This window comes from Ailuropoda melanoleuca, chromosome 13 (genome assembly GCF_002007445.2).
Source record: "Ailuropoda melanoleuca isolate Jingjing chromosome 13, ASM200744v2, whole genome shotgun sequence".
NCBI classification, from domain to species: domain Eukaryota; kingdom Metazoa; phylum Chordata; class Mammalia; order Carnivora; family Ursidae; genus Ailuropoda; species Ailuropoda melanoleuca.
The window spans coordinates 89,070,969-89,097,444 of NC_048230.1; the positions used below are offsets into that span (position 1 = coordinate 89,070,969).

The 26,476-nt window shown below is 39.9% G+C and overlaps 1 protein-coding gene across 1 annotated transcript; it reads left to right on the plus strand.

Annotated features, from left to right (window-relative positions):
* Positions 1–9,904: 9,904 nt before the first annotated feature.
* On the plus strand, positions 9,905–23,979 carry NAA20 (N-alpha-acetyltransferase 20, NatB catalytic subunit). The gene is made up of 6 exons (XM_002919621.4): positions 9,905–10,049; positions 14,012–14,036; positions 16,784–16,874; positions 17,501–17,636; positions 22,881–23,026; positions 23,466–23,979. Exons 1-6 carry the CDS (start codon positions 9,997–9,999, stop codon positions 23,549–23,551), a joined length of 537 nt encoding a protein of 178 aa, XP_002919667.1. The 5' UTR covers positions 9,905–9,996; the 3' UTR covers positions 23,552–23,979.
* Positions 23,980–26,476: the final 2,497 nt, after the last annotated feature.

Sequence of the window (26,476 nt, forward strand, 5' to 3'; positions counted from 1 at the left end):
TTTATTTCGAGAAAGCGCACACAGAGGGGAAGAGAGAGAAAAAGAGAGAGAGACAGACAGACAGACANGGATTTATTTATTTATTTCGAGAAAGCGCACACAGAGGGGAAGAGAGAGAAAAAGAGAGAGAGACAGACAGACAGACAGACACTCTCAAGCAGACTTCCCGATGAGTGCAAAGCCCAACTCGAGGCTCCATCACACGACCTTGAGATCACAACCTGAGCCAAAACCAAGAGTCAGACACTCAGCCGACTGAGCCACCCAGGTGCCCCTGTGAGGCTCACTTTATAAAAAGGCATAGCCTCATGAAAATCACCTGCATTATTACAAAAGGTTTAAAACACAGCTGTCAGGAAGTAAATATTAACCTTAAGGTTACTTGGTGTGCTCTTGGTTTTGTGGGGAAGAGAGCTTAAGGGTCTGGGGAAAAAACAAAAATGAGATGGGTTGATGAAGTCAGATTTACTAGTTTTGCTGTTTTTGCTGGGTATTGTCTTCTGTTACCCCTGACTGTGTGAGGGCAAACAGAAACTTGGCAAGTTCTGTCTGGGCCAGCTGCTGGCACATGCATGTGGGCATGTGTGTGGGCATGCACATGTGTGTGCAGGGACATCATCAGGTAGTCCAGAGAATTTGGTCACACTGTCTGCACATAATGTAGGAAGTTCACGAGTTTTTTATTCTCGGAAAGGACGGCCATATTGCTTTTAAAGGCATTTCATCCCCTCAGGATGCATTCATTAAGAAGGACATTTTACACATCAATTTTGAAAAACTTGGAAGATATATTTAGTTAAATGTATTTGGTGACCAAGGAGTGAATTGTTCAAAATGTCTTTGGAGGAGTGAGTTCCTTTGGCCTCACCAACCAGCGATTGCAAAAGGAAAGGGTCAGAAGACTTGGAGGTGAAATGTTTGAGACCTTCCATAACCTTCAGATTCTTCTGATCATCATTTCTCTAGGGCCATCATTCCCAACAATACTGAGTCCTCCTGCACTTTTCTCCATGAAGTTGGTTCACTCACATGATTTTGCCCTGGCTTTTCTGCGGGAGAGGGAGGGTCTGTTTTTAAAAAATAAACACAACGCACAGTTTACAATGTCAAAGTATCCACTGGTGCATAACGACTTGGCTCCCCACAACCCGTTTCTGATGCCTCCTCCCCTAAACAACTTCTCCAGCTGTGTCTTCCCTTCTTGGGCTCCATATTTCTTTTTTTTTTTTAAGATTTTATTTATTTATTCGACAGAGATAGAGACAGCCAGCGAGAGAGGGAACACAAGCAGGGGGAGTGGGAGAGGAAGAAGCAGGCTCACAACGGAGGAGCCTGATGTGCGGCTCGGTCCCATAACGCCGGGATCACGCCCTGAGCCAAAGGCAGACGCCCAACCACTGCACTACCCAGGTGCCCCTGGGCTCCATATTTCTAAAAGCACGGGGATGTGGATGTATATTGATTTATTTTCTAATATCAGACATTAATTACTCAGTCCCTATTATGGAAGGTGAGGATTTAGTCTCCTTATATCATATTCTCTCCTTACCGCATATATATATATACACGTGCACATTTTCTTCTCTATCTTCCCCAAATAATTACAAAACACTTTGGATATATTATTGTTTTTTTATTATTATCACAATGCAAACATCGTTAAGAGCTAACCTACAATGCATTTGTATTTCTTTTCTGTACAAGTTTTTGTTTTTCTTGGAGTTGTTTCCTTTTTCTCCCTCTGCCTTGCTGACTTTTCATGTACCTACCACTAACTCCTCCTTAAACTTCTACTCCAGAGCTCAGAAATTCCTTGCAATATGACCTAAGAATTTGGAACAATCCATTATTTACTGATTGATTGATTGATTGATTGATTGATTGATTTCATGGAGCTATCTTCCTAGAACTGAGCTCCTGTTCTAATATGGACCAGTCGGTCTCCAGGACTCGATAGAGCTGTCATCCTGGGAATTCTCCTTACTGTTCTATGGAGGAGTGAAACATCTTATTTTCTATATCTGGATCCCTTATTTTGTCTTTTCTCTTTCTTCCCTCACTTTTTTGTTTTTTGAAGCACACTATTCAGGAGAATTGGAGGTGAAATATTTGAGACCTTACATATTCTTCTGATTCTTCTGTCCTTACTAGTGCTTGAGCATTTGGCCAGGTAGAGAATTCTACGGTAGAAATTGTCTCTCCGAGTTTTTAAGGTTGAGAAATTATTTTCCTTCATTTGACTTCTGGCTTTCAGAAATGCTGTTGATAAGTCTGATACCATTTGATTTCTAATCCTTGCTTCTGTCAAGATATACCTTGTGTGTAACTTACACAGTTGTCATAATGACCTCCAAAGAGTCGTATCTCACTTTATAACATTGGATAATCTCCTTCCACTTTGACTATGGGCCCAGGCACATGACCTACTTTGATCGAAAGCAGAATAGCAAATATGAGGCAAGTAAATGTTTGAAAAGTGCATTGGGCCCTCTCTTGCTCCTGAGAACCCTCTCATCACCCTTGTGAACAAACCCAGACTAGTTTCCTAGAAGACAAGAGATCGTGGGGAGAGCAGTCCCCCCATTCCAGGAAGTTCCAGACATGTGAGTAAGGCAGTCTTAAGCCATGCACCCAGTTCAGACCAGAAGAATTACCCAACCAACCCACAAATTGTTTTAAGTCACAAGTTTGGGTGGTATGATAACTAGCAAAAGGGAACTAATACACCTCCCTTCCTTTTTTTAAATTTAAATTCAAGCTAGTTAACATATAGTGTAGTATTGGTTTCAGGAGTACAGTTCAGTGCTTCATCACTTACATATAACACCCAGTGCTCATCCCAGCAAGTGCCCTCCTGATGCTCGTCACCCATTTAGCCCATCCCCCACCTAGCTCCCCTCAAGCAAGCCTTAGTCTGTCCTCTATATTTAAGAGTTTCTTACGGTTTGCCTCCCTCTCTATTTTTAACTTATTTTATTTTTCCTTCCCTTCCCCTACGTTCATCTGTTTTTTTCTTAAATTCACAGGTGAGTGAAATCATATATTTGTTTTTCTCTGAATGACTTACTCTGCTCAGCATAATACCCTCTAGTTCCATCCACATTGTTGCAAATGGCAAAATTTCATTCTTTTTTATGGCTGGGTAATACTCCATTGTGTGTGTGTGTGTGTGTGTGTGTGTGTGTGTGTGTGTGTGTGTGTGTGTATACCATATATATACCACATCCTCTTTATCCATTCATCAGCTGATGGGCAGTTGGGCTCTTTCCATAATTTGGCTATTGTTGTTGCTATAAACATTGGTGTGCATTTGCCCCTCTTATTTTATTTTTTAAAGATTTTATTTATTTATTTGACAGAGAGAGAAAGAGGTAACAAGCAGGGGGGAGTGGAAGAGGGAGAAGCAGGCTCCCTGCTGAGCTCAGGGCTCAATCCCAAGACCCTGGGATCATGACCTGAGCCAAAGGCAGATGCTTAACTGACTGAGCACCCAGGCACCCCTCATTTTCCCCTTTTAATCAGCATTTTTGTATCCTTTGTATAAATACCTGTTAGTGCAATTGCTGGGTTATAGGATAGTTCTATTTTTAACTTTTTGAGGAATCTCCATACTGTTTTCCAGAGTAGCTGCACCACTTTTCCTTCCCACCAACAGTGTGGGAGGGTTCTCTTTTCTCTGCATCCTCGCCAACATCTGTTGTTTCCTGAATTGTTCATTTTAACCATTCTGACAGGTGTGATGTGGTATCTCGTTGTGGTTTTGATTTGTATTTCCCTGATGATGAGTGATGCTGAGCATCTTTTCATGTGTCTGTTGGCCATCTGGATGCCTTTGGAAAAGTGTCTATTCATGTCTTTTACCCATTTCTTAACTGGATTATTTGTTTTTTGAGTGTTGAGTTTGGTAAGTTCTTTATAGGTTTTGGATACTACCCTTTATCTGATATGTCATTTGCAAGCATCTTCTCCCATTCTTTTGGTTGCCTTTTAGTTTTGTTGATTGTTTCCTTCACTGTGCAAAAGCTTTTTATCTTGGAGCACCTTGAGTGCCTCAGTTGGTTGGGCAGCCATCTCTTGATTTCAGCTCAGGTCATGATCTCGGGGTCATGGAATCCAGCCCCACATTGGGCTCCATGCTGGGCATGGAGCCTACTTGGGGTTCTCTCTCTCCCTCTCTCTCTGCTCCTCCCTCTCACCCCCCCCCAATTTGCATGCATGCTTTCTCTTTCTCTTGAAAAAAAAAAGCTTTTTATCCTGATGAAGTACCAATAATTCATTTTTGCTTTTGTTTCCCTTGCCCCTAGAGATGTGTCTAGCAAGAGGTTGCTGTGGCCACAAGGAGGTTGCTGCCTGCTTTCTCCTCTAGGATTTTGATGGTTTCCTGTCTTACATTTCCTGTCACCCATTTTGAACTTCGTTATGTGTATGGTGTAAGAAAGTGATCCAGTTTCATTCTTCTGCATGTCACTGCCCAGTTTTCAAACACCATTTGTTGAAGAAACTTTTTTTCCATCAGGTATTCTTTCCTGCTTTGTCAAAGATTAGTTGACCATACAGTTGTGGGTCCATCTCTGGATTCTCTATTCTGTTCCATTGGTCTATGTGTCTGTTTTTGTGCCAGTACCATACTGTCTTGATGATTATAGCTTTGTAATATAGCTTGAAGTCTGGGATTGGGATGCCTCCTGCTTTGCTTTTCTTTTTCAACATTACTTTGCCTATTTGTGGTCTTTTCTGGTTCCATAACAATTTTAGAATTGTTTGTTCCAGCTCTGTGAAAAATGCTGGTGTCATTTTGATAGGGATTGCATTGAATGTATAGATTGCTTTGGGTAGTATAGAAATTTTAATAATATTTGTACTTCCAACCAAGAGTATGGAATGTTTTTTGATTTCTTTGTGTCTTCAATTTCTTTCATAAGTGTTTTATAGTTTTCAGAGTACAGATCTTTTGGTTAGGTTTATTCCTCAGTACTTATGGGTTTTGGTGCAATTGTAAATGGGATTGATTCCTTGATCTCTCTTTCTTCTGCTTCATTATTGGTGATACACCTCACTTCCATTTTCTAGAATCTTTTTAGAAAATTTAGAATCTTCTTCTTATCCCTACTATTTGGAAATGTCAGTGATGTGCTTTGATGTGGATTTTTTTTCATCACCTGTATTGGAGAATCCGTGGTCTCTTTCACTCTGGAGACTCATATTTCTAAATTTTGAGGACATTTCTTATATTGTTACAATTATCATTTCTTCTTTCCATTTTCTTTTTCTTCTGGAATTCCTGTTATTTGAATATTGGACCTACTAGATTGAGGGGTTTTTTGTGTGGGTTTTTGTTTGTTTGTTTGTTTGTTTGTTTGTTTGTTTTCCAGCTTTAATCCCTGCTTTCTGTCTCTTTGTCTTTATTTCTTATACTCTTGGGGGCATTGCTTCAATTTCTAATCTTTTTAAATACAATAACATATTTGCAATTTCCAATTTTTTTTGTTTCTGAATGTAATTTTTATAACATTTTGTTCTTTCTTTCCATGGCTATAGTACCTTCTTACCTCTCTGTGGATATTGCAGTAAGATCTACTTTAGTGTTTGCTTTTCGGTTTATGACATTCTAGTTTTGTTTGATTGTTTTGATCTCTGTCTTTTGGGTTAGAGTCTCTACTCAAATGCTCAGTGACTTTTAACTATTCATAACTAAATGTAAAGCACCACAAAGCTTGTTGGAAATCGTGTATATTGGGCAGAGTTTGTGAATTGGTGTCCCTTCTCTTAGAATGGCTACATGGCAGTCTGCTCATTTTGTCAGAGGGCTGAAAAAGTGTGAATATCTGTGGGGCTTTCCTCTTGGGTCAGGCAGTTTCCGCACAAAAAAATTCTCTGTCATCCTACTGGGGGTGGCAGGGTGGGGTTCAGTCTAGCTGCCAGCATTCTGGGAGCAAAGCAGGTAAAGGGTTTACAGGGGTTCATCATTCAGGATGCCAGCTTTTACTTAATCCCCATTGTGTAGGGTGTCTTAACCTCACCCTTCATGCTTGTGCTTTGAACTCAAGGACATGGCTTATTGTGACTCTCCAGGGAGTAAGGGTCTCATCTTCTCCCTTTCTGGTACTTGGCTTGTCTAATTCCCCGAGCCTCCTCCAGAATTAATTGCCTTGCCTCTTGGCTTTTCCTCCTGCAGTCACTGACCTTTTGGCTTTATTCTATCTGCTAAATGCGTTTATTAGCATCCTTAATTTTGTTGCCACTTCTTGCTGTTATTGTTTCTTCCTTCATTCTTTATGTACTTATGGATTTATACATTGAAAATAATTTTTTTAAATTCTCATTTTAGTGAGGTATTGGTAGGGGGTGGATGTATGCAGTCTGTCTTGTTTCATGGAAACCTGTAGTCAGCTTTTAATAGGAGTGGTGAGCACAATTGAAAACCTGGTTAGCAGGACAGAACATAGATTATTACGCTGATGGTCAGAGTCAATGTATCTATCCTGCTCAGTTATTATTTTATAAAAAATAAATTTGTTATCTGAAGGCAACCACCCACCCAAGCTGTTTTATTGTCAAGCACATTGCCTAGGATTTGTCAATATATATATATTTACTGTGCTCTTTGTCCTTTCCACATGATCTGAAGGAAAAGAAACGGAACAACAACAGATGAGACACCAAGCTGTTTGCTTGTTTAAATGTGGAATTCTGCATGGTGGATGCGAACCTGGGTCAGCACTATTTACAGAAGAGCACATGGTGTTTTGTCTCAATGAGCAGGAAAATGTTTTGTGATAAAATGTGGTAAAAGCTTGTAGTTTTTTCCAACTAAGCAGTAAAAGGAATTACACAATGTAAAATGATAAATAAAAAGTTCTATGAGTCATCTTTAATGTGGGGAAAATGTGCAGCCAGGACAGAAACAGTGTTTTTCCTGCATGTTAAAAATAAAATTGAATGCACTGAAACTGAAATCAATAATAGCATGTCCCAGGAGCTCAAAAAACCGTGAGACTTTATGGGGTTCAATGTAGTTCATACTTTTTACTGAAATACTGGGGACAATAATGTAAAAACTGATGATTTTATTCTTTTAAAGTCATGGTTTTTGATGAATAACTTACAGTAAAAATCACTTTCTTTAGTGTATGTTCTATGAATTTTGACAGAAACAGTAATGATCAGTCGCATAAAACTCTCCCATAATTCCCTTCTGCTCCCCGCACCGCAGTCCCTGGCAACCACCGATCTGTTTTCTGTTCTTATAATTCTGCCTTTTCCAGAATGTCACATAAATGGAATTATACCATACACAGAATTTTGACTCTGGCTTCAACATTTGTATACAGGTTTTTTATGTGAACGTAAGTTTTCATTTCTCCAGGATAAACGCCTGGGAGTGCAATCGCTGGTTAAATGGTAGTTGCATATTTAGGTTGTAAAGGAACCACCAAACTGTTTTCCAGAGAGGCTGCACTACTTCACATCCTCACCGGCTATGTGGGAGTGATCCAGCTTTGATTTTTTTTTTTTTTATTTCAGTGTTTAAACTGCTGAAATTCACGAGGAGATACACTCCAGGGATTCACTAGGTTTAAAATATACGCTCTGTTAAGAACGTTCTACTTCCGGAAGTGTTATGATGAATGACACTCCAACATAAACTAAGTCACCCACAAAAAGGAAAACAAAAATCATGCTGGTCTACTCTTTTTCCCCAGAATACTTTAAACACCAGAGAACAATGGAGTTAATGATGTTTACAAAGTCTTCAGCTTTAAAGGAAACCTTTAAGTACCCGTATGGCTATGGTGTTCAGCAATCTCTTTGGTTTTAATTCAGTGTTAAAGGACCAAAAAAGAAAAAAAAAAAAAAGATGACTAAGTGTTCTGTCAGGGATACCCTTCCAGGTTAGCTCTGTAAGCTGCAGAACACTGATAGTAAAGAAATTGGTTTCTTGTCCACAGAAATAGAAATGCATCATACACGTCCAGATGATGCAATAGATTACTGCTCTGAGGAGAACAACCAGTTTCACATTTGTTTGTACATACATTTCAGCATTCCTGATTGCCTTGTGCACTTCAGTTTTTTAAAAAAATATTTATTACAGAGAGCTCCAGTGCACGCGTGGGGGAGGGCAGAGGGAGACAGAGTCCAAGCAGACTCCCCACTGCACACGGAGCCCAGTTCCAGGACCCTGAGACCATGACCTGAGCCAAAACCAAGAGTCAGTCCCTTAACCGACTGAGCCACCCAGGTGCCCTGGCTTGTGCACTTTAAGTTCTCCCTTGAAGTGGTTGTAACAACTTACTGGTTCTTTCATTAATTAATGAATTACAGTCTTTGTCATGCTCATTTTATATGAAAATCACAATTTTACCTTTTCTAAAAATTATCCTTTAACATTCATTCAAAGTGGCACCTTAGTTTTGCTGATAGGAAAATGCCTCTAAATTGTCTCCCTGTTTAAACACCTGGCAGGCAGAAGCTGAGCTCATGAGGTCATATTCTGCTCTCTGGGCGCATTTCTAGGATGAGTTTGCATGCTCCAGGGACTTTATTACCTGTGTGTTTACACTCACCTATATTGTTGAGGGTGGTTTTTTTTTTTTTTTTAAGGTTTTGTTTATTTGACAGAGCGAGAGAGCGCAAGCATGACTGGGGGAGTAACAGGCAGAGGGAGATGCAGGGAGCCCAATGCAGGGCTCGATCTCAGGACCTTGGGATTGTGACCTGAGCTGAAGGCAGAGCTTAATGACTGAGCCACCCAGATGCCCCTATTGTTGAGGTTTTTGGAAACAATGCCAATTAACTTGGACCTTGGGAGATCCTTCTTATAGGCCTACCTATTTCTTCAGCCATCTGTTCTCTCCTTCTATGCCGGGCCTACATCTCTGGGCAGGGGGCTGCTGAAGATCCCTGTGGAGCAACTGGGGTTCCCCTGGCAGTTAGATGTGAGGGCCTTGAAATTTAGACATCTTCTTGAGCAGTTATGTGGGTTGGTTTGACCTCTGCAATGTGTCCCTCAAGACCACCTCAGTAACTGCTTAGCAAAGGAGTGAGGGGAAAGCTGCAAAAGCAGGCAGGACATTTCTTAGCTTCTGGACCTATGCTGTCCAGAGCCACTACCTATGGGGCTGTTGAGTGCTAGAAATGTGACTTATGCGACTGAAGAATGGAATTTTTAACTTCATTTAACTTTAACTAATTTAAGTTTAAATGTGAAAACCAGTGTTCTGTTCAGTTATTTGAAAACTCAGTATGATTGGAACCATTTGACTATGCAAATCTACCTTTTAACTATACATTTTATGTATGCATTTGATGAAATCTAAATACAGAACAAGTATTTCTGATGACAAATCACCTCCTGGATTGAAATATGCTGCAAATGCAAAATACACACCAGATTTCAAAGACTTAGTCCAAAACAAAAACAAAAAAAAAACATTCCGTTAGTAATTTTTTTAATTGATTACATGTAAAATGAGAATATTTTTGATATACGGGGTAAAATGACATATACTGTTACAATTCATCTCACCTTTCTCTTTATGTTTGTAAAAGTGATCATAGATTTGAGATCACATACTGGGCTGGCATCACTGGGACAGGGAGCTCCGGACCATGAATTCTCCCATTCTGGTCCACTGCCTTTCTCATTGATTACGGGCCACTCAAGTGTTCCTGAACCCCGCTTCTCTGCTGTGATTTCCTAACCCCTGCAGCTTTCTGTCTCCTTACTAGGAGATCACACTGCTTACTTCCTTCAGTGACTGCCACGGAGGAGTTTCGAGGTTCTGAAATGGTAAGACCCCTATGACTTTACAAGAATGATCCTGCAATTCCAGACGCCGCCGCCAGAGAGAGCCGTGTCGCTGCCATGGTTGCCGAGCAACTCGTGGCCCGGAAGTAGTTCTCCGCACCGCCCCCCGCGACGACCGCGCTCAGGACAACTTCCGGCGGGGCGGACGCGGGGTCCCCTGAGCCGGCTTCTGCGGCGGCGGCGCAATGACCACGCTCCGGGCCTTCACGTGCGATGACCTGTTCCGCTTCAACAACATGTGAGTGAAGCGCCCAGAGCCGGCGATGGTGGCCGTGTCCCCTCTCCCGGGCCCGCGGAGCTACCCCCGCTGGCCGCCATTGGCGCCTCCCTGGGAGCCGCCAGGTCGGAGCCGTGGCCGGGGCGAAGGTGCACACCTCTTTGCTGACCTTGGCCGAGGCGCTGCAGCTTCATCCCGCATCCTTTCGTGCTCGTCGGAGCCGGGGGAGCGCGCGGGCGACCTGTCGCGGTGGCTGTCGCGATGCGCCGGGGCGGGTGGAAGGAGGTGGGAGAGCGGACTGCGTCCAGCAATGGCTCTGCCGCCTGCGGCCAGTGTCCGGGCGGGTGATTCGGTTTCGTCTTCTGTGCGGCGGTGGGCCCAGAAGCGCCGGCCGCGAAGGCCGTTGCGAGGTCGACAGCCAAGTGTTTGTTGAGAATACGAACGTGGGGCAGCCCGTCTGCTGATGGTTCATTTGTATCCGAGTGAAACCTAGTGAGGGTGGCACCGACCAGCGCCGTTTTTTTCTTGGCCTGGGTTTTGTTTTTGTTCGTTTCGTTGCTGAATCGGTGCATATAGCCTGGACAGCTTATTTCAGGTGTGAGGAGTCAGGGCCGGGGCGAGGGCTTGGGGGGGGATAGAGTGGAGACACATGCTGCTGGAGGCCCACCGTACTTACTTTGTTTAAGTCCGAGTTAAGGCAGGACTTGTGACTTGCAGGTAACTTTTTTTTTTTTTAAACAAAACATTTTATTACCTAAGTTTCTGAACATTTAAAAAGTTGACAGAATATTACCCTAAACACCTATAGACACATCGGCTTGATTCTGCAGTTAATATTTTGTTATGTTGACTTTCTCACATATCTGTCCATCCATCCATCCACCCTCCCACCCACCAGTACAAAATCCACTTGAAAGATATTTGAGCAATGTGTGAAAACTGAGGACCAAGTGGTTCGGATTCAAGTGTTAGGAGTATGGGAAGAACTTGAGAGGGGGTGGCTAGAAACCTTTCAAAGAGGGGATGAGCCTTGAAGGATGGATAAAATGTTAACAGTAATGAGGAAATTCTGGAGAAGGAAGCCGGTGTGAAGGTGAGGAAAACTTCCGGGCGGACAAGTAGGAGAGACAGGTGTGACTGGAGTAGTGGGTTTCTCTGCGCTGTCAGATCAGCTGGTGAAACTGGACTTTTATTCTGCTGTTGGAGGTTTCAGGCTTGATGGGAAGAATTTTCTAATGGGCTTTTTTCAATCAGAGCAGTGTAACTCAGGTGACTTGTGTTGAGCTCTCTCTGTGCTTTCTGGGCACTGGCACTGTAATAATCCATTTAATCCTCACAGTTCTCTAAAGTAGGTACTCTCATTATCCTCATTTTTTGTATGAGTAAAAGTAAGGTACCAAGAGTGCAAGAGAATTGCCTCAGGTGATAGAGCCCTGTGGTGGGAGTGGGTGAAGCAAGGAGTCTAATCCAAGGCGATGCCTCTAGAACAGTGGTTCTTTAAGAGTGATCCCAGACCACCAAGAACACTTTGGAAATGCATATTCTCGGCTGTTTAAGGACTAGCGCTCTGGAGCCTGAGCTCTTCACCACAGAGTTATATGGAATGTGAGTAAATTAGAGGAGGTATACCAGGCAGGTAAGCCATTTAGGATGTCTTGGCAATAGCCCAGAGATGACAACTTGACAAAGGTTTGGGTTTGGGCTGTGCAGGCCTAGGAAGGCACAGTGTGCCTCGAAGCTTTAATAGTAGACAGGGAAAAACCATGTGTGTGTGTATACACATTTTTTTTTTTTTTTGAGAGAGAGAGAGCACGCATACATGTGTTCAGGGGGCTGAGGGAGGGTTGGAGAGAGAGGGAGAGAGAGGATCCTAAGCAAGCTCCATGCTCAGCTCAGGGCCCGACTCGGGGCTCGATCTCACAACCCAGAGATCATGACCTGAGCCAAAATCAAAGAGTCAGACACTTAACCAATGGAGCCATCCAGGCTCCCGCAAAACCTTGTTTTAACTGAAGGGGCAGTGAGGGGTTGAGTCCTGTGGATTTTGGGAGCAGGAGAACTTCCAGGCAGAGAGAGTAGTAAGGGCACAGGTACCTGTTTCTGACTGGGGGAGGCAGCCAGTGTAGATAGTGCAGAGTGAGAGGGTGGGAACAGAGCTAGATCTTGGAGAGGCCCTTCTAGGAGTTGGGCTTCTCCGCTAAGTGCATTGAGATGCCCAGGTGCAGAAAGCAGGTAGGTGTCTGGGCTAAAGATAGCAATTTGGGGGGCCCATACTATGTAGATGGTATTAAAACCAGGGTGCTAGGTGACATCAGTGATGGAGTGAGTGTGGATCGGAGAAAAGAGGCTCCAGGTGTTGAAGGAGACCTAGTGGCCCACTGAAGTGGGAGGAAGAGCTGATGGTGGGTCTTGGAAGCTGAGTGAGAACATTTCAGGTGGAGGGAGTGGGGAGCCATGTCAAGAGCTGCTGATGGCTGAGTGTGCAGCATGTCTGTACATTTATCCCAGGAGAGAAGAGAATTGCACTAGTGGGGGTCTGGGCAGTGAGAGGGGACAGATCTGCCCACCAGCACTCCAGGCATGGTTACAGGAGAGCAAGTAGAGTGGTGTGCAGATGCTTATCAGTGTGTGGGTTCCATGGTGGGACCCTTGGTGAAGGTTTCCTTCCACTGTTGTGTATTTTCTGTGTGAAATAGGAAGCAGCAGAGATTGAGAAGGGGCGGCCTGTTGTGGAGAGTTGAGGCAAGACGAGAGGCTATAAAGTAGTCCTTGAGAAGTGTGGGAGACTATTCCCACACTGTGGAGCAGTGATTCTCCAGGTGTGGCCGAGGCTCTTCAAGCTTCTTTTTGCAAGGTCAGAGTGATTTTCAGGATATCACCAAGATGGGGTTTTTTGCCTTTTTCATTCTCTCACAAGTGCACAGTGGAGTTTTCAGTTGTGTGACTTGTAATACCAAGCGTAACAGACTCAGGTGTGAGAATCCGGCTGTCTTCGCTTAAGCTAGACGTTACAAAGATCTGTAAAATTGTTAAAACGATACCTTTCCTGTCGCTAAATTGTGTTCTTGAAAGTAGAGTGACTTTTGGTTTAAAAAGTAAGTTATTCATATTAACATGTAATTTATTTTAAAATGAATGAATATTTTAGAAAATTTAAATGTCAGTAGATATAACCCACATAAACAGAAGTTCTTTGGGGTCCTCAATAATTTTTGAGTATAAACAGGTTCTGAAACCAAAAAGTTTGAGAACTACTGGCCTAGAGAAGTGCCTTGGTAAGGGTCCCAAAGAAGAATCTGACTGGGTATACAAGAGGAAGGGTTGTGGGTGGCTGGTTTCGAGTCTGGCAAAATAGTGGTTCCATTAATTGAATAGGAAAGTGAGGGGCAGAGCTCTTTGTAGCCGGCCACAGAGGTACATTTTATGAACTGCTGACTCAGGAGTGTTTTGATCAAATATGCTGGTGAGACAGGTGCTGGGCAGCACCAGAGCCAGATCTGGGAGTCTTCTTCCAAAAGTTAAGCGACGGGGTGGTGGGGAAGAGGAGGTGAGAATGTAGAAGAGTGGGGAGCAAACACCTAGTGGTGAGAAGGCCCACACTGAGCAGGTGAAGGCCCAGAGACAGGCAGGAGGGACTGCTGTCAGATGCTGCAGGGAGCTAGTTTTACTTTCTGTCTGTGATTTACATGCCTGGTTGGGCCCCAGTTCCATTAATGATTTATTGCCACTTAGAAAGTGGAAGGTTTTGATGCAGACATATTAACTATAAAGTATCTTGTAAGGAAGAAACAGTTAAATAAAAATTTATAGGTATCTTTATAGTAGCTGTGATGGCTGTTTGGCCATTCGGTAGCTTACACCGTCTTCCTTAGCCCTAAAGTTGGTTTTAAAGTTGTGGATTTAGCATGTTTTGTTTTCCTGGGGTATGTTTTTAGTTTCAGTGGCTTATTTAAACTGACATTTCTTTTCTTTCTTTCTTTTAGTAACTTGGATCCACTTACAGAAACTGTATCCTTTAAAAAAAAAAAAAAAGGTTAAATGAAGGCTAAGACTAAGGAACATGGAGAAACAAAAGAAAAAATAGACTTGAGTACCGAAAAACTTATTTAAAACTTGTAGGCCAGGAAACGTAAGCAACATTGAAAGTAATTTAAAAAACCAAACAAACTGGGAATAAGAGTTGTCTTAAATCTGCCTGATAAGCTGCTAACAGAATGACCTCATAAATCTACAGCAGTGCAGCTCCCCTGCCTACCTTGCCCCTTGGCGGTAAGTATGGCTCCATGCAACCGAAAGCAGTGACTTAAGATGGGTTATTACTCTCTGTGAATGAAGCCTGGAGGTGACGAACAGTCTGTGGTGGTTTCATGAAGTCATCGGCGACCGGGCTGTGCACTTTAACCACTATATCACTCCCAGGGTGGCCTTGGCTTTCCTGTCCCAGGTAGCTGCCTGAGCACACGGCATCACGTCCATGTTCCTGGCAGGAGGATCAACAGAGGGGAAGGTGAGAGTGACCTTCCCTTTCCAGGGTACATTTAGGAAGTACCACTCAGGCCTTCTGTATCCCATTGACCAGCAGCTGCCTCCAGCCACACTCACCCAGCTATAACAGTCTGGGAATGAGCCCACCTTTAAATTAGGGCTTGTTACTAAGAAAGGATTTGGGGTAGTAATTTGCCATATCTGTCATGTTCCCCAATGAAAAATGGGCAAAGATGTGTGAAGTTGGGGTGCTCTGGGTTATGTTGCACTAACAGACAATCCCACATTCTTAGTGTCTTTCTAGCTTATACTCCATGTCCATTGGAGGGTAGGAGAGTAATATTAACTGATAATTTAACAAAAGAGGGCATATAAGAAGTTAATGATATTATTAAGCGTTTAGTCTCATCAGTCAAAAGATTCGTGGATTAAAACCAAAATGAGATGCCATGCTTTACCTATCAGATTATCAAGGATTAAAAAAATGATAAAACTCAGGCTGATGAGGGTGTATGAGGAGCATTCTTATAAATTGCTACAGTCTTTCTAGAAGGCACTTTGGCAGTGTAATACATAGTAATTCCATTTCCCAGAAGATAAAAATAATAGGTGAGGAATTTGGCAAACTAAGGTGCATGGGCCAAATTTGGTCCACTGCCTATTTTTATTTTTGTAAATACATTTTTATTGGACACAACCACACTGGATAATTTACATATTGTCTCTAGCTTTGTCCATGGTTTTCATAGTTAGAGTAGTTGCATCAGAGAGCATATGGTCCACCCAGCCTTGAATATTTATTGTCTGTCCCGTTATAGGAAATGTTTGTTAACCCCTGAGTTATGTCATTACAAAAATTTTTATTGCATAATTATAATATTAACAATTTGGAATAGGATTCACACACAAGGAAATGGTTAAATAAAGTGTACAGTATTCATGAGGAATTTAAAAAGATTTTCAAGAAACTGAAAATAGCCCACATGTCCCATGTCAGGAGATAGGAAATTTAAATTGTTCACCCAATGGAGTGTACTATACATTATTAAAAATTAACTACAGGTATAGGTAACAACAGGGCTACATATCAGAAACAAAGCTGAGTGAAAAAGCAAAAAATCACCAAAGTTTTCATTTTATATTTCAGAAATCATGACTTTTTAAAGAGACCTCCATGTTTAAAAAAAAGATTTTTGAATGACACAGAAAAATTTTCATTGTATAAGGTGAAGTATTAGGATGCGAATCAACTTATATGGTGTGTGTCTAGTGACACTTCAGATTTATAGTAAAAGTCCCATAATCCAGGTGAGGCCAGGTTTGAAAGTAACCTGCCAGGTCTTGGTGGTTGCTGTGCTGATATCTGGGCTCCTCCCTGAGGTGGAAGAGAGGCGGTAATGGTGTGTGTTGGTGGCTGAATGGCAAGAAAACTGGCTGGCTTGCCCTGTTACGGGTTATGTTTGAAGAGTGCTCAAAATAGTGGCTGTCGTTCAGAGAAGAGTCTGAAGAATTTACAACTGAGCAGATTTTACAGAAACTTAAGAAAATCGTGCATTCGGTGGTGACCCCTCAGAATTGCATCAGCAAGTTTACACTAAGAATAGAATGAGCACATGTCAGTAAGGACGCCAAGGTTGAAGAGTTTCGTAATGAGCAAATTATTCAGGCTTTCACTCTTACGTCAGCTTTTTTTTGTAGTACCAGAAAGAGAATTTGAATCAGTGCAGGGGAAACACTAGGTAATTAAGTTGACTCGGGGAGTACTTAACTTTTAAAGTTATTTTCACAGCCACACAGCTGAAGCTAAAGTAGGTACTAGTCATTAATTTTCTAGTGCAATTATGGAAAAACAAATGTATTGAACATCTACTTTGTGCCAAGCACCAGGGATAGAGTGAACATGACATTCATATCCAGAAAGGAGAGAGATAGTAAACAATATCCAGTGATGATAAGTGCTGTGCAGAGATTTAGATACAGTGTGGTCAGTATGAATACAGATAATAGAACTTCAGGCTCCTCGTTCTCTGCTGTTAGCTGGGTTGTCTCCACTCAATTTTTGAAGTTATATATTCAGGCAATTTTGTTATAAATTATTAGTGCTAACCTAAATATTTAATGTACTGACATGAATATAGAAATCACATATAAACATAGAGCTGGGGATGAAGTAACAATATACCTTTTAAAGGAACCTTTCTTCACAATATTTCTCTTATGAAGAACTTTGTACTGTCCATTACTTTCCATACTCCTTAACAAGACTCTAGTATGGAATTCCTTTTTACTTACAGTACCTCGCCCACTGGCCAGAGTACTTCATTGTTGCGGAGGCACCTGGTGGAGAGTTAATGGGTTATAGTAAGTATAATACCACTGGAACTTTTTTTGGTAGGCAGTTGAGATTTTAATATGGGTTTCAATTGATTGTTTTAGATTGATTGCAGGAGTAGAAATATAATCATGATGCCTATAATTTTATTTCCTTTAACCACTGAGCTCGCCAATGCTTTCTACATTTTAGGCATTGGGCTCTAGGCCCCAGGGAATACAGAGAGACATGGTCTCAGGCTTCATGGATCTTTCATTCTGTGCTTATTTTACATTTCTGCATGGTTTATTTGGTACATAATGCAGGAATTGTAGCATCTTCATTGAATTTAACAAAATTAATGAAAATTTGAGCTGTGTATTATCTCAGTTTTGTGTACACATACATACCTACATGTAGATATTTAAAAAATAAGATAATCTGGTTCTGTGTTCAAAATTAGTTGTGTGTTTAGTGTATCACTCTTTTTTTTTAAAGCTTTGTCTAAGTGAGATTCAAATAAGAGCACTAGTAACCATTAGTTAGATGACTTTATGTGTTACTTAAAAATTAAAACTTTGTCATTAGTTTCCTTTATAATAATGTACCAACAGTCATTCTATATTCATGTATAAATCCATGTGTTTAATTACTGAGTGCAATCTTTTGTTGGCAGTCATGGGTAAAGCAGAAGGCTCAGTAGCTAGGGAAGAATGGCACGGGCACGTCACAGCTCTCTCTGTTGCCCCAGAATTTCGACGCCTTGGTTTGGCTGCTAAGCTTATGGAGTTATTAGAGGAGATTTCAGAAAGGTGAGATCCTGCTTTTCAAGTAATAATTTATGAACCCTGTTTGATTTTTCTCATGGTGAAAATTTATAAGATTTTTTTTTCTCTGTTTAGGCTGAATATTGTGCTTCACAGTTTGCAGGATTTTCATTTCTCCAGTAGTCGCGTATTCACATATTCAGAGTAGTAGTGTTGTCCCTGTTTTGCCATTGAGGAAAATTCAGGCAAAGTGAATATATGCTGGGTTATAGGTATAATCACAAGACTAGACTTTAATGTTTTTTTTTAGTGTTCTTGCCACTGTGGCAGATGTTTCCAAATTCTCTGTTAATATTGCCCTTGGCCTCTCAGTGATTTTTTTTTTCATAGTGCCCCACGGCCAAAAAAAAAAAAATCCCTCCGTTTAGACTGCTTAAGCAATTATGTCCCAACTGCTTAGTAAGTATTTATGGCCTAACAAACTAGTAGCTATTTGGAAAAAATTAAAAATTGAAAGAAAAAAATATTTTTATTTCATTGTTAAATAACTGTGGTTTACTTACTAATGAGATGTGTGTGCCTTTTGGGCATTGCATGACTTCTCAACCTTGGAAACAGATTCGACATAACCACCTGCATTCTTGTTTCATATTTTCTTGTGGTACTGGGTTGTTTTTTAGTCACAGGAACTGCCAAAACCTGGCTTCATAAAACCTTTGATGACCTATCCTATCATCAAAAGAAATGTAACACCGTGTAATGCTGCATTTGTGAATTAAATCAAACTAGTAGTTTGCCAGTGTCTGACATGTAAGGTTTATCTGTGTTTTTGCCAAACATTTGAAATATCCTACAGCACCTCGAAGAGTTTGAGCCACCTTGGAACACTCTGGAGCACAGTTTGGGAACTGCCAGCATTAAGGCTTTTAAAAAAAAAAAAAAAAAAAGACTTTTTGTGTATGTCAAACACCCTCATTATGTGAGATAAAATGAATATAATTAAGAGACTCCTGCCAGCTCCCATTCTAAAAGAGATAAGAGATGTGTGTATAAGTTTAATCAGTTGTCAAGCTGCCATTTATTTTTTTTTCTCTACTCTTAAATGCCTAGAAGTATATAGGAAAGGGAATATTTGCTGAGAAGGGCTCTTGAGGTTTTCCACTTAGTGGATTTAAAAAGGTAAGTTTTAAAGAAGTAACCACGGCCTGAAAATGCTCTGGGCCAAGCTGGGGGCAAGAGGAACTTGAGCTTATTCAGGGAAGAGAGAAAATAGTATGAGCTGAAAAAGAAATCAGTTCTAGTACTTGAAAATTTTTAGTTTACACATATTTGTTAAAGGCATTACCTTGATGAAAAAAAGTGTTTGGCATTACTATAGAATGGACAGGGAGTTAAGAAATGGGTTCAGATTAGCTATCGCCCTACATATATGATTTAATGTACTTATGGAATAGATTCTCAGAGTAGAAAACCACTAAACTCCCTTCTTTTCTACTTTCTAAGTCTTCATTACTTGGGAATAGTTGCTAAGGTTTTTATGTGTGTGTGTGTATATATGCCTATATACATACATACATGTATTTTTAACTGTATACATTAAAAACAAGAGAGAAAAAGGAAATTAAAGTGGTAAAACAAATAAAAAGCCTGAAATGAGATGTTAGCTATGAATCCAAATATAATCAGTAAATACAACACTAAATGTTAATGGACTAATTACTCCAGTTGAAAGACAAAGACCTGGAGACATTATGCTAAGTGAAGCCAGCCACAGAAAGACAAATAATGTGTGATTCCACTTATAGGAGATACCCAAAACAGGTAAATTTGGAGAATCGAAGAGTGGAACGGTGGTAGCCAGAGACTGGGGGAGAGGGGGGAATGGGAAGTTACTTATCAGCAGGCATAAAGTTTCAGTTAAACAGAATGAATAAGCTCTGTAGTCTGCTGTACACTTACCTGTAGTAAACAATAATACACATTTAAAATTTATTAAGAGGGAAAAACCTCATATTAAGGTGTTTTTTACAACAGTAAAATAACGACAAAGACAATCAGAACTGTGTTCTATTTAGGGGAAATATATGTAAAAATTAAAGACAAAGATTGAAAGAAATTTTTTAAATTATCATGCAAACTCTAACCAAAAGACAGTTGGTGTACTTAACAAGAGTCACATAATAGTTCAGTATTATCAGAGTAAAAAAAGGGTCATTGCTTATAGGTAAAAAGCTTTAATGCATCAGGAAGATGTAATGATTACAAGTTTATGTACACAGTGACATAAATTCAAAGTAAAAATAAGAAAATTGATAAAAATACAAGGAGAAATAAGCAAACATTATCATAATGGGAAATTTGAACATGCTTCTTTCTAATTGATAGAACAATTAGACAAATTGATTAATAGGGGTGAGTACTCTTCCTGGGCCAGATAAATATTTAGGCTTAACGGGCCCCCTAATATCTCTAGTGTATGTGTGCCTCTGTGTGTGTGTGTGTGTGTATGAAGTACCCCTTCAAAAATCTTAAAAACTGTTCTTAGCTGAAGAGCAGTACAAAAATAGGTTGCAGGCAGAACCCCCCCTTCCTCAACAGATTAAAATCAGTAGCTAAAAATCTTTCCAGAAACCTATGTCTTCTCTGGCAAAATTTTACTATTTTAAGAAGAAACAACTCTTAGTTCACTTTTACACAAGTTAAAAAAAAAAAAAAAAACACTTCAACTTTTTTTTAAGGCTAGAATAACATTTAAGAAAACCCAACAAGAAATACAAGGAATGAAAATTTGAAGAAAATAGATCAGTCTTTATAGATCCAACAGTCCCAGAAAAATCTTAGCATAATGGATTCAGCAGTTCATAAAAAGGATGATATATCAGGGGAAGGAAGGTTGTTTTTACATGAGAAGATCTGTAAATGTATTCCACCATATTAATAGATTAAAGGAGAACATTTGTTAAGTGCAGAAAATGCTTTGATAAAATCCTCTTGATTAAAAACTGTTAGCAATGTAGAAGATAGGGGAGAACTTCTTTAACCTAAAAAAAAAAAAAAAGAAAAAAACCTACCAAAAACCTGTAATAAACATTAGCAGTGATGCATTGAATGCTCTCCCTTTGAAGAAAAGGATGAGACAAGGATGGATGCCTACAGTCAGCCCATCTTCAGTACTTTACTGGAAATCCTAGACAGCACAGTACAGCAAGAAAAATAAAAAAGATACAAGGATTGAGAAGAAATAAAACTCTTATTTTGTAAACATAAGATTGTGCAAACAGAAAACCACAAGAAGCTACAAATAAATGTTTAGAATAAAAGCTAAGCAGAGTTGTTGGACAGTTAGTATAAAATTCAGTTTCATTTCTATACAAACAGTAAAATTTAGGAAAAGATGCCAATTACAATGGCATCAAAATATATTAAGCCCTTTGAGAAAATCTAACAAAAGCTGTGCAAGACTTCTCTGAAGTTTCTAACACTTTCCTGAGAGACAGAAAAGATGACCTATCTTAGTAGAGAGAGAACTATGTCAGTGGCGTAGAGGGCTAAACTGGTATTTGATCCATGGAGCCAGTGTAATTGCAATCAAAATCTCCAGTCTTTTTTTTGTGAGACTTGTTAAATATATTCTGAAGCTTACAGGGGAATGGAAGGAGACAAGATCGTTTGAACAGCAACAAAATGGGCAGGTTTGCCCCTCCAGATTAAGCTGTAATGAGTGAGCTCTGTGTCAGTGCTGGAGTACTTGTCTAGACCAGTGGAACAGAACTGACGAACAGGTGCAGGGACATGCAGATTTTGACATACCTCAAGGGAAGCAACCGCAGAGCAGCAGCGAAAGGATATGCTCTTCAGTAAGGATGGTGGCACAACTGGATATCCACATGGGAAAAAAATTTCCCAGCTACCTTACCATACACAAATCAATTCCAGATTTATTAAAAACCTAGATGTGAAAAGCAAAACTCAAAAGCCCTTTTAAGTAATACAGGAGAGTGTATCCGTGACCTCAGGGTAGAAAAGAACTTAAATAAGACATAAAACCTGACTGTAAAGGAGAGGCTCATATGCAGCTTCATTGAAGTGAAGTAACTTTGTTCATCAAAAGTTACAGGAGGATAATAACAAGTCAAGCCACAAACTGGGAAAAGATTTGCAGCAATTCAACTATCCAGAATACATAGAGAACCACAGCTGGGTGGGAGAAAAAATAAAATGTGTGAAAGACCAATAAGGACTGAAAAAATGAGAAATCTAAATGGCCTGCAAAAATATATTTAGCCTCATTAGTAATGAGAAATGCCAATTAAAATTATCCTGAGATACTTATGAGATTTTCAAAAATAAAAATGGTGCACCAAGCCTTACCCTCTTCTGGGTGTGTAAGCAGACTGGGAAATGGGTACTACCTAAAAAAGTTGAAGATGCCCCTGTGGGCCAGTGATCACACTCCTAGTTGTAGACCTTAGGTACTGTACCATGAGACATATAATAAAAATATTCGTAGCAGCACAGTTCATAATAGTAGAAACCCAAAATGTTTATCTGTGGGATCATGGACAACTTGTAGTATATCCACCCATACAATGGAATGCTAAACAGGGAAACTGAACAAGATCCAGCTACACCAGGCTGCCTTGCACATTACTGAAAGGGGCAAATCAAAGGATATACAAAGTATGATAATATTTATACAAAGTCCATAAATAGGAAAAACTACTAGGTGGTGAATCTACAGCAAAAACCAAGGAGCTAATGAGAGTAAGAGTTGGGACTTGGAGACCTGTGGGTAAGGGAGGTGGATGTCACTGCCCAGAGAGACCGGAGGGCTTCGGGTCTGCCACTGTCAGGCAGCCCGTGTCCTGTTGTGACGCATAGGCCATGGCCACATGGGTGCTTATTATTGCTCGGAATCTTTAATTTGTGCATATGGGTGAAAATATGGTATCATTAGTTGATAAAATGAGTGTGTCATTTACTGTGATATAAAATACACAGTAATTTTTTAAAGACAGAATTATGATTTAAAAATTTTTTTATCTTTAAAAGAAAATACAGATTTTAAAATGTTAGTATGCTAACAAATTAATCTCTTTATACCTCAAAATAATTGTCATAAATCCTCAGTAATACAAATGGGTATGAGGTAATCAGCTGCAAAGTCCTAGTATTACCATTCTTTGAATTACAGTCAAAGCCAACAAAGGACAAGTGTTGTTTTTAAAAATATGTAAGTATTTTCTAGAATTCCTCACATTCTAACATTTTCCCCTTTTTGTCTTAAAGAAAGGGTGGATTTTTTGTCGATCTCTTTGTAAGAGTATCTAACCAAGTTGCAGTCAATATGTACAAGCAGTTGGGCTACAGTGTGTACAGGACGGTCATAGAGTACTACTCGGCCAGCAATGGGGAGCCCGACGAGGATGCCTACGGTGAGCTCCCTTCTATGACAGCATCCCCAAAAGAAGCCAAAACACTTACATTCATTCTACACACTGTAGTCATTTTAATAAACTGAAAAGAATCATATTTGTTGGACTTAATATTTTAAATCTGAGCTATAATATTTAAATCTCCTTTAACCTGCCTTTATGAACCTATCAACAGTTAACTTATATTAACAGTGGTTAATTACCGTCAGTTGTTTTATTATGTTACAGGCATGTTAATTTTACTAAGATTTTGTCAAAAGAACATTGGTATGTAGAACTGAGTACGTGTGAACAGGAGTCTCACTTAAAAACATTTGTCTCTGAGGACCTAGTAAATGTGGGGGTAGGGGATAAACTTCTTACGGGAACTTTACATATACACTTTGACATAAGATATTTTGGTATTTGGGTACTTACATTAAATTTTGCTTCCTAACAGATATGAGGAAAGCACTTTCCAGAGACACTGAGAAGAAATCCATCATACCATTACCTCATCCTGTGAGGCCTGAAGACATTGAATAACCATGGGCAGTGATTCTTAGGCTGATGCTCCAGATATTTTATGGACAATATTATTTTCATTGGATGATCTTGGAGCTCTATTAGGAGAAAAGTGATCATTTAGGTCTTACAGACTTCAAGAAAATACAGGTTATATAACAAGTCTCATTGTTTCCAGTTAGCAATATCATACCTACTAAAGCTGTTCACTGTAATAAAATTCAATCAAAAGGCAGCTAGGTCAGATGGAAACATTCCACTATTTTGGGTCATAATATTCACTATATGCTAGGGAAAAAACTTGCTCCAGTCTCCTCCTAAATTCTATGCCTGAGAATCACTGCTGCATATATATTTTTTATTTTGTATCGAACTGTTAATTGAAGCTTTAAAAGCATATATGAAATGTATAAATCTAAGATGTATAATAAAATGCATGGTAGACTCAATGTGTTTTGGAATCTTGTTGGTCATTTATAAAATAAGATCGGGATTGAGAAGAGCCACCATTTAGGATATGATGTTTTTCTTGTTTGGCTTACATAGAAAGCATTTTCAAAATGCATACTTGAAACAGTCCCTGCCCAGCATATGTAGGCATCTTTATTGCATAGTAAATTTTTCCCAGATACTTGTTTTCATACTTTTAGTCCCAGATCTTTTCCTTGTCTAATCTCACACCACTTTGCTTAAATCCTGCCTTTGAAAATATAAAAAGACACAAGTTTCTTTAGAAGGGAAAAAGAACCTAATTCCAAAATGAAAGGCCATAAAACTAGGTCATGGGCCACCCGTGTAGTTTCATGTATAGTTTTCCTTACTTGTTATACCTGAAAATATACAGTGAGTAAATGAAGTGGCTAAAGAAAACCCCACAGATATGATTACTAAAAAGCTTTTGCCTCTGGGGGCGCCTGGGTGGCGCAATCGTTAAGCGTCTGCCTTCGGCTCAGGGCGTGATCCCAGCGTTCTGGGATCAAGCCCCACGTCAGGCTCTTCCGCTGGGAGCCTGCTTCTTCCTCTCCCACTCCCCCTGCCTGTGTTCCCTCTCTCGCTGGCTGTCTCTCTGTGTCAAATAAAATCTTTAAAAAAAAAAACTAAAAAAAAAGCTTTTGCCTCTGAAAAACTCTGGTGGACTTGAGGGTAAGAGACATCTTTCATATTCTCCCATGAGAAGGTAAACTTTTTCCTTCAAGCATTTCATGCTGGCACCAGCCAGAAAGTGGTGGTAGGAGTTTACATTGGGAACCTGACCGTTAATTTTTGTTCTTATGCAGCATAAATAGGACAGAATTGTAGGAAGAGTGATTAGTCACTTATATTAGCATTTTGGCCTTTCGTCTCACCCCTTGACTCTGCATTTAGCCAAATGGTAATAAAATCAAATGTTTCTTCTGGCCAACCAGACAGACCTCAGTACTCCGTAGTCAGGATGCATGTGACACCCAGCAGCTGGGGTAACACTGGTCCAGAGCCTGAAGCACTGAGTCTGAACACAGGTGGGCCTTTGATGTTGTCCGTCCTAGCTGCCTCTACCCTCAAACACTAGCTTACTTTCAAGATACAATTTAGTACCATACTGACTAGCTTTTTAAAATTCCTTTTATTATTTTATTGCTTTTTTTATTCTTTAACATTTTTGTAAATTTAGTAAGTTTTACCCAATTAAATCTGCAAATAATAAATTTGCTAGCTGCCCTTCCAAGTGAAAAAATACTCTAGAAGATGACAGTTCAACTCAGCTTGGGCAGTGAACAAAACAAGAAAAAATAGGCTTGATAAATCAGGCCAGATTAAAGAAAATAATCAGACCAATTAAGGCAAATATTGTTTGCTTGAGGATATGAGCAATGTGTCAATAAATGTGTTAATCATCTCTGTGCTACTTTTTCTTTTTTGGCATTACCTCTGGTGTTTTTCATGTGTTCTAAACCAAGTGTAAGTTAAATGTATCCTGTATTACAGCGGCTACTTTCTGCTCTAACACTAGAGGATGTTTATTGGTACTACAGGTAGAAACGATTCCCTCGTCCAGTAACACTGGGAAACACACCAGCATTGCTGCTGGGGTTCATAAAGTACAGTAACGTATCCAAGGCTCTGAGAAGCTGAACTGTAAAGAGAACTAACAAGGCTCAACCCTTAATCTGGGGTTTCCCAAATTTACTGGAGCAGGGGGCACTGTTTTTCACAGCCCGTGTTTTACTATTCTTTAAGCCATTACAGAGCTCAACCAGTTGGGGAAACTGATTATAGCATAACCGAAATGTGACTAAAACATCTTGGTAACAAAAGGACCTTGTTTGGAAATACAGTAACTATAAATTATTTCCCAACTAGTGTTTCCAAAAGCATGTAGTACCAGTGGCCACTGTTAAAAAGGCAAGGATATTTAGAAGTTAAATTCATCCAAGCACATTCAATTCTACAAGGATGAACGTGTTTAGGAAAGTGGCTGGGAATGAACATTTTACTGAACAGTCACGATATGCCAGGTATATTCTGTTTCTAATATAATCTTCAAAGGAGTTGGCAGCCCATTTTATGAGAGAAGAAACAAAGATTAAGTTATAGATCAAGTGGCAGCTGGGAATGGAACTCAAGTCTGTGACTGAAGATGTGAAGAAGTTAGAGGTTTCAGGTGAGTGCACGAAATTTCTTTATGAAGAAGACAAGCATGAAAAAACCACTTTAAAAGTTACTGTAGAATGTAACTTCAACACTTCTAGAAAAACACTTTCAAAAGTGCAGGTCCATCTAAAATAGTTAAAAGCATTACCTCAATTAGATTTCCTAATGTGTGATGTGGACAAAAAAAAATTTTGGACTCAGATAAAGAAATCCGGCAGTTAAAAAAAATTTACTTGCAACCACCCCTCACTAACCCAAGAGCATTTTAAAAATAATTCAAAAAATAGCTATCAAAGACTTCACTCAATTCGTTAC

Bases quoted from the DNA above. Each gene is read 5' to 3' on its own strand.
- NAA20 (XM_002919621.4), top strand. From the start codon at position 9,997: ATGACCACGCTCCGGGCCTTCACGTGCGATGACCTGTTCCGCTTCAAC. The intron at 14,037-16,783 runs GTATCCTTTAAA...ACAAGACTCTAG, and splicing joins TGGATCCACTTACAGAAACT to TATGGAATTCCTTTTTACTT. The intron at 23,027-23,465 runs GTGAGCTCCCTT...GCTTCCTAACAG, and splicing joins GCCCGACGAGGATGCCTACG to ATATGAGGAAAGCACTTTCC.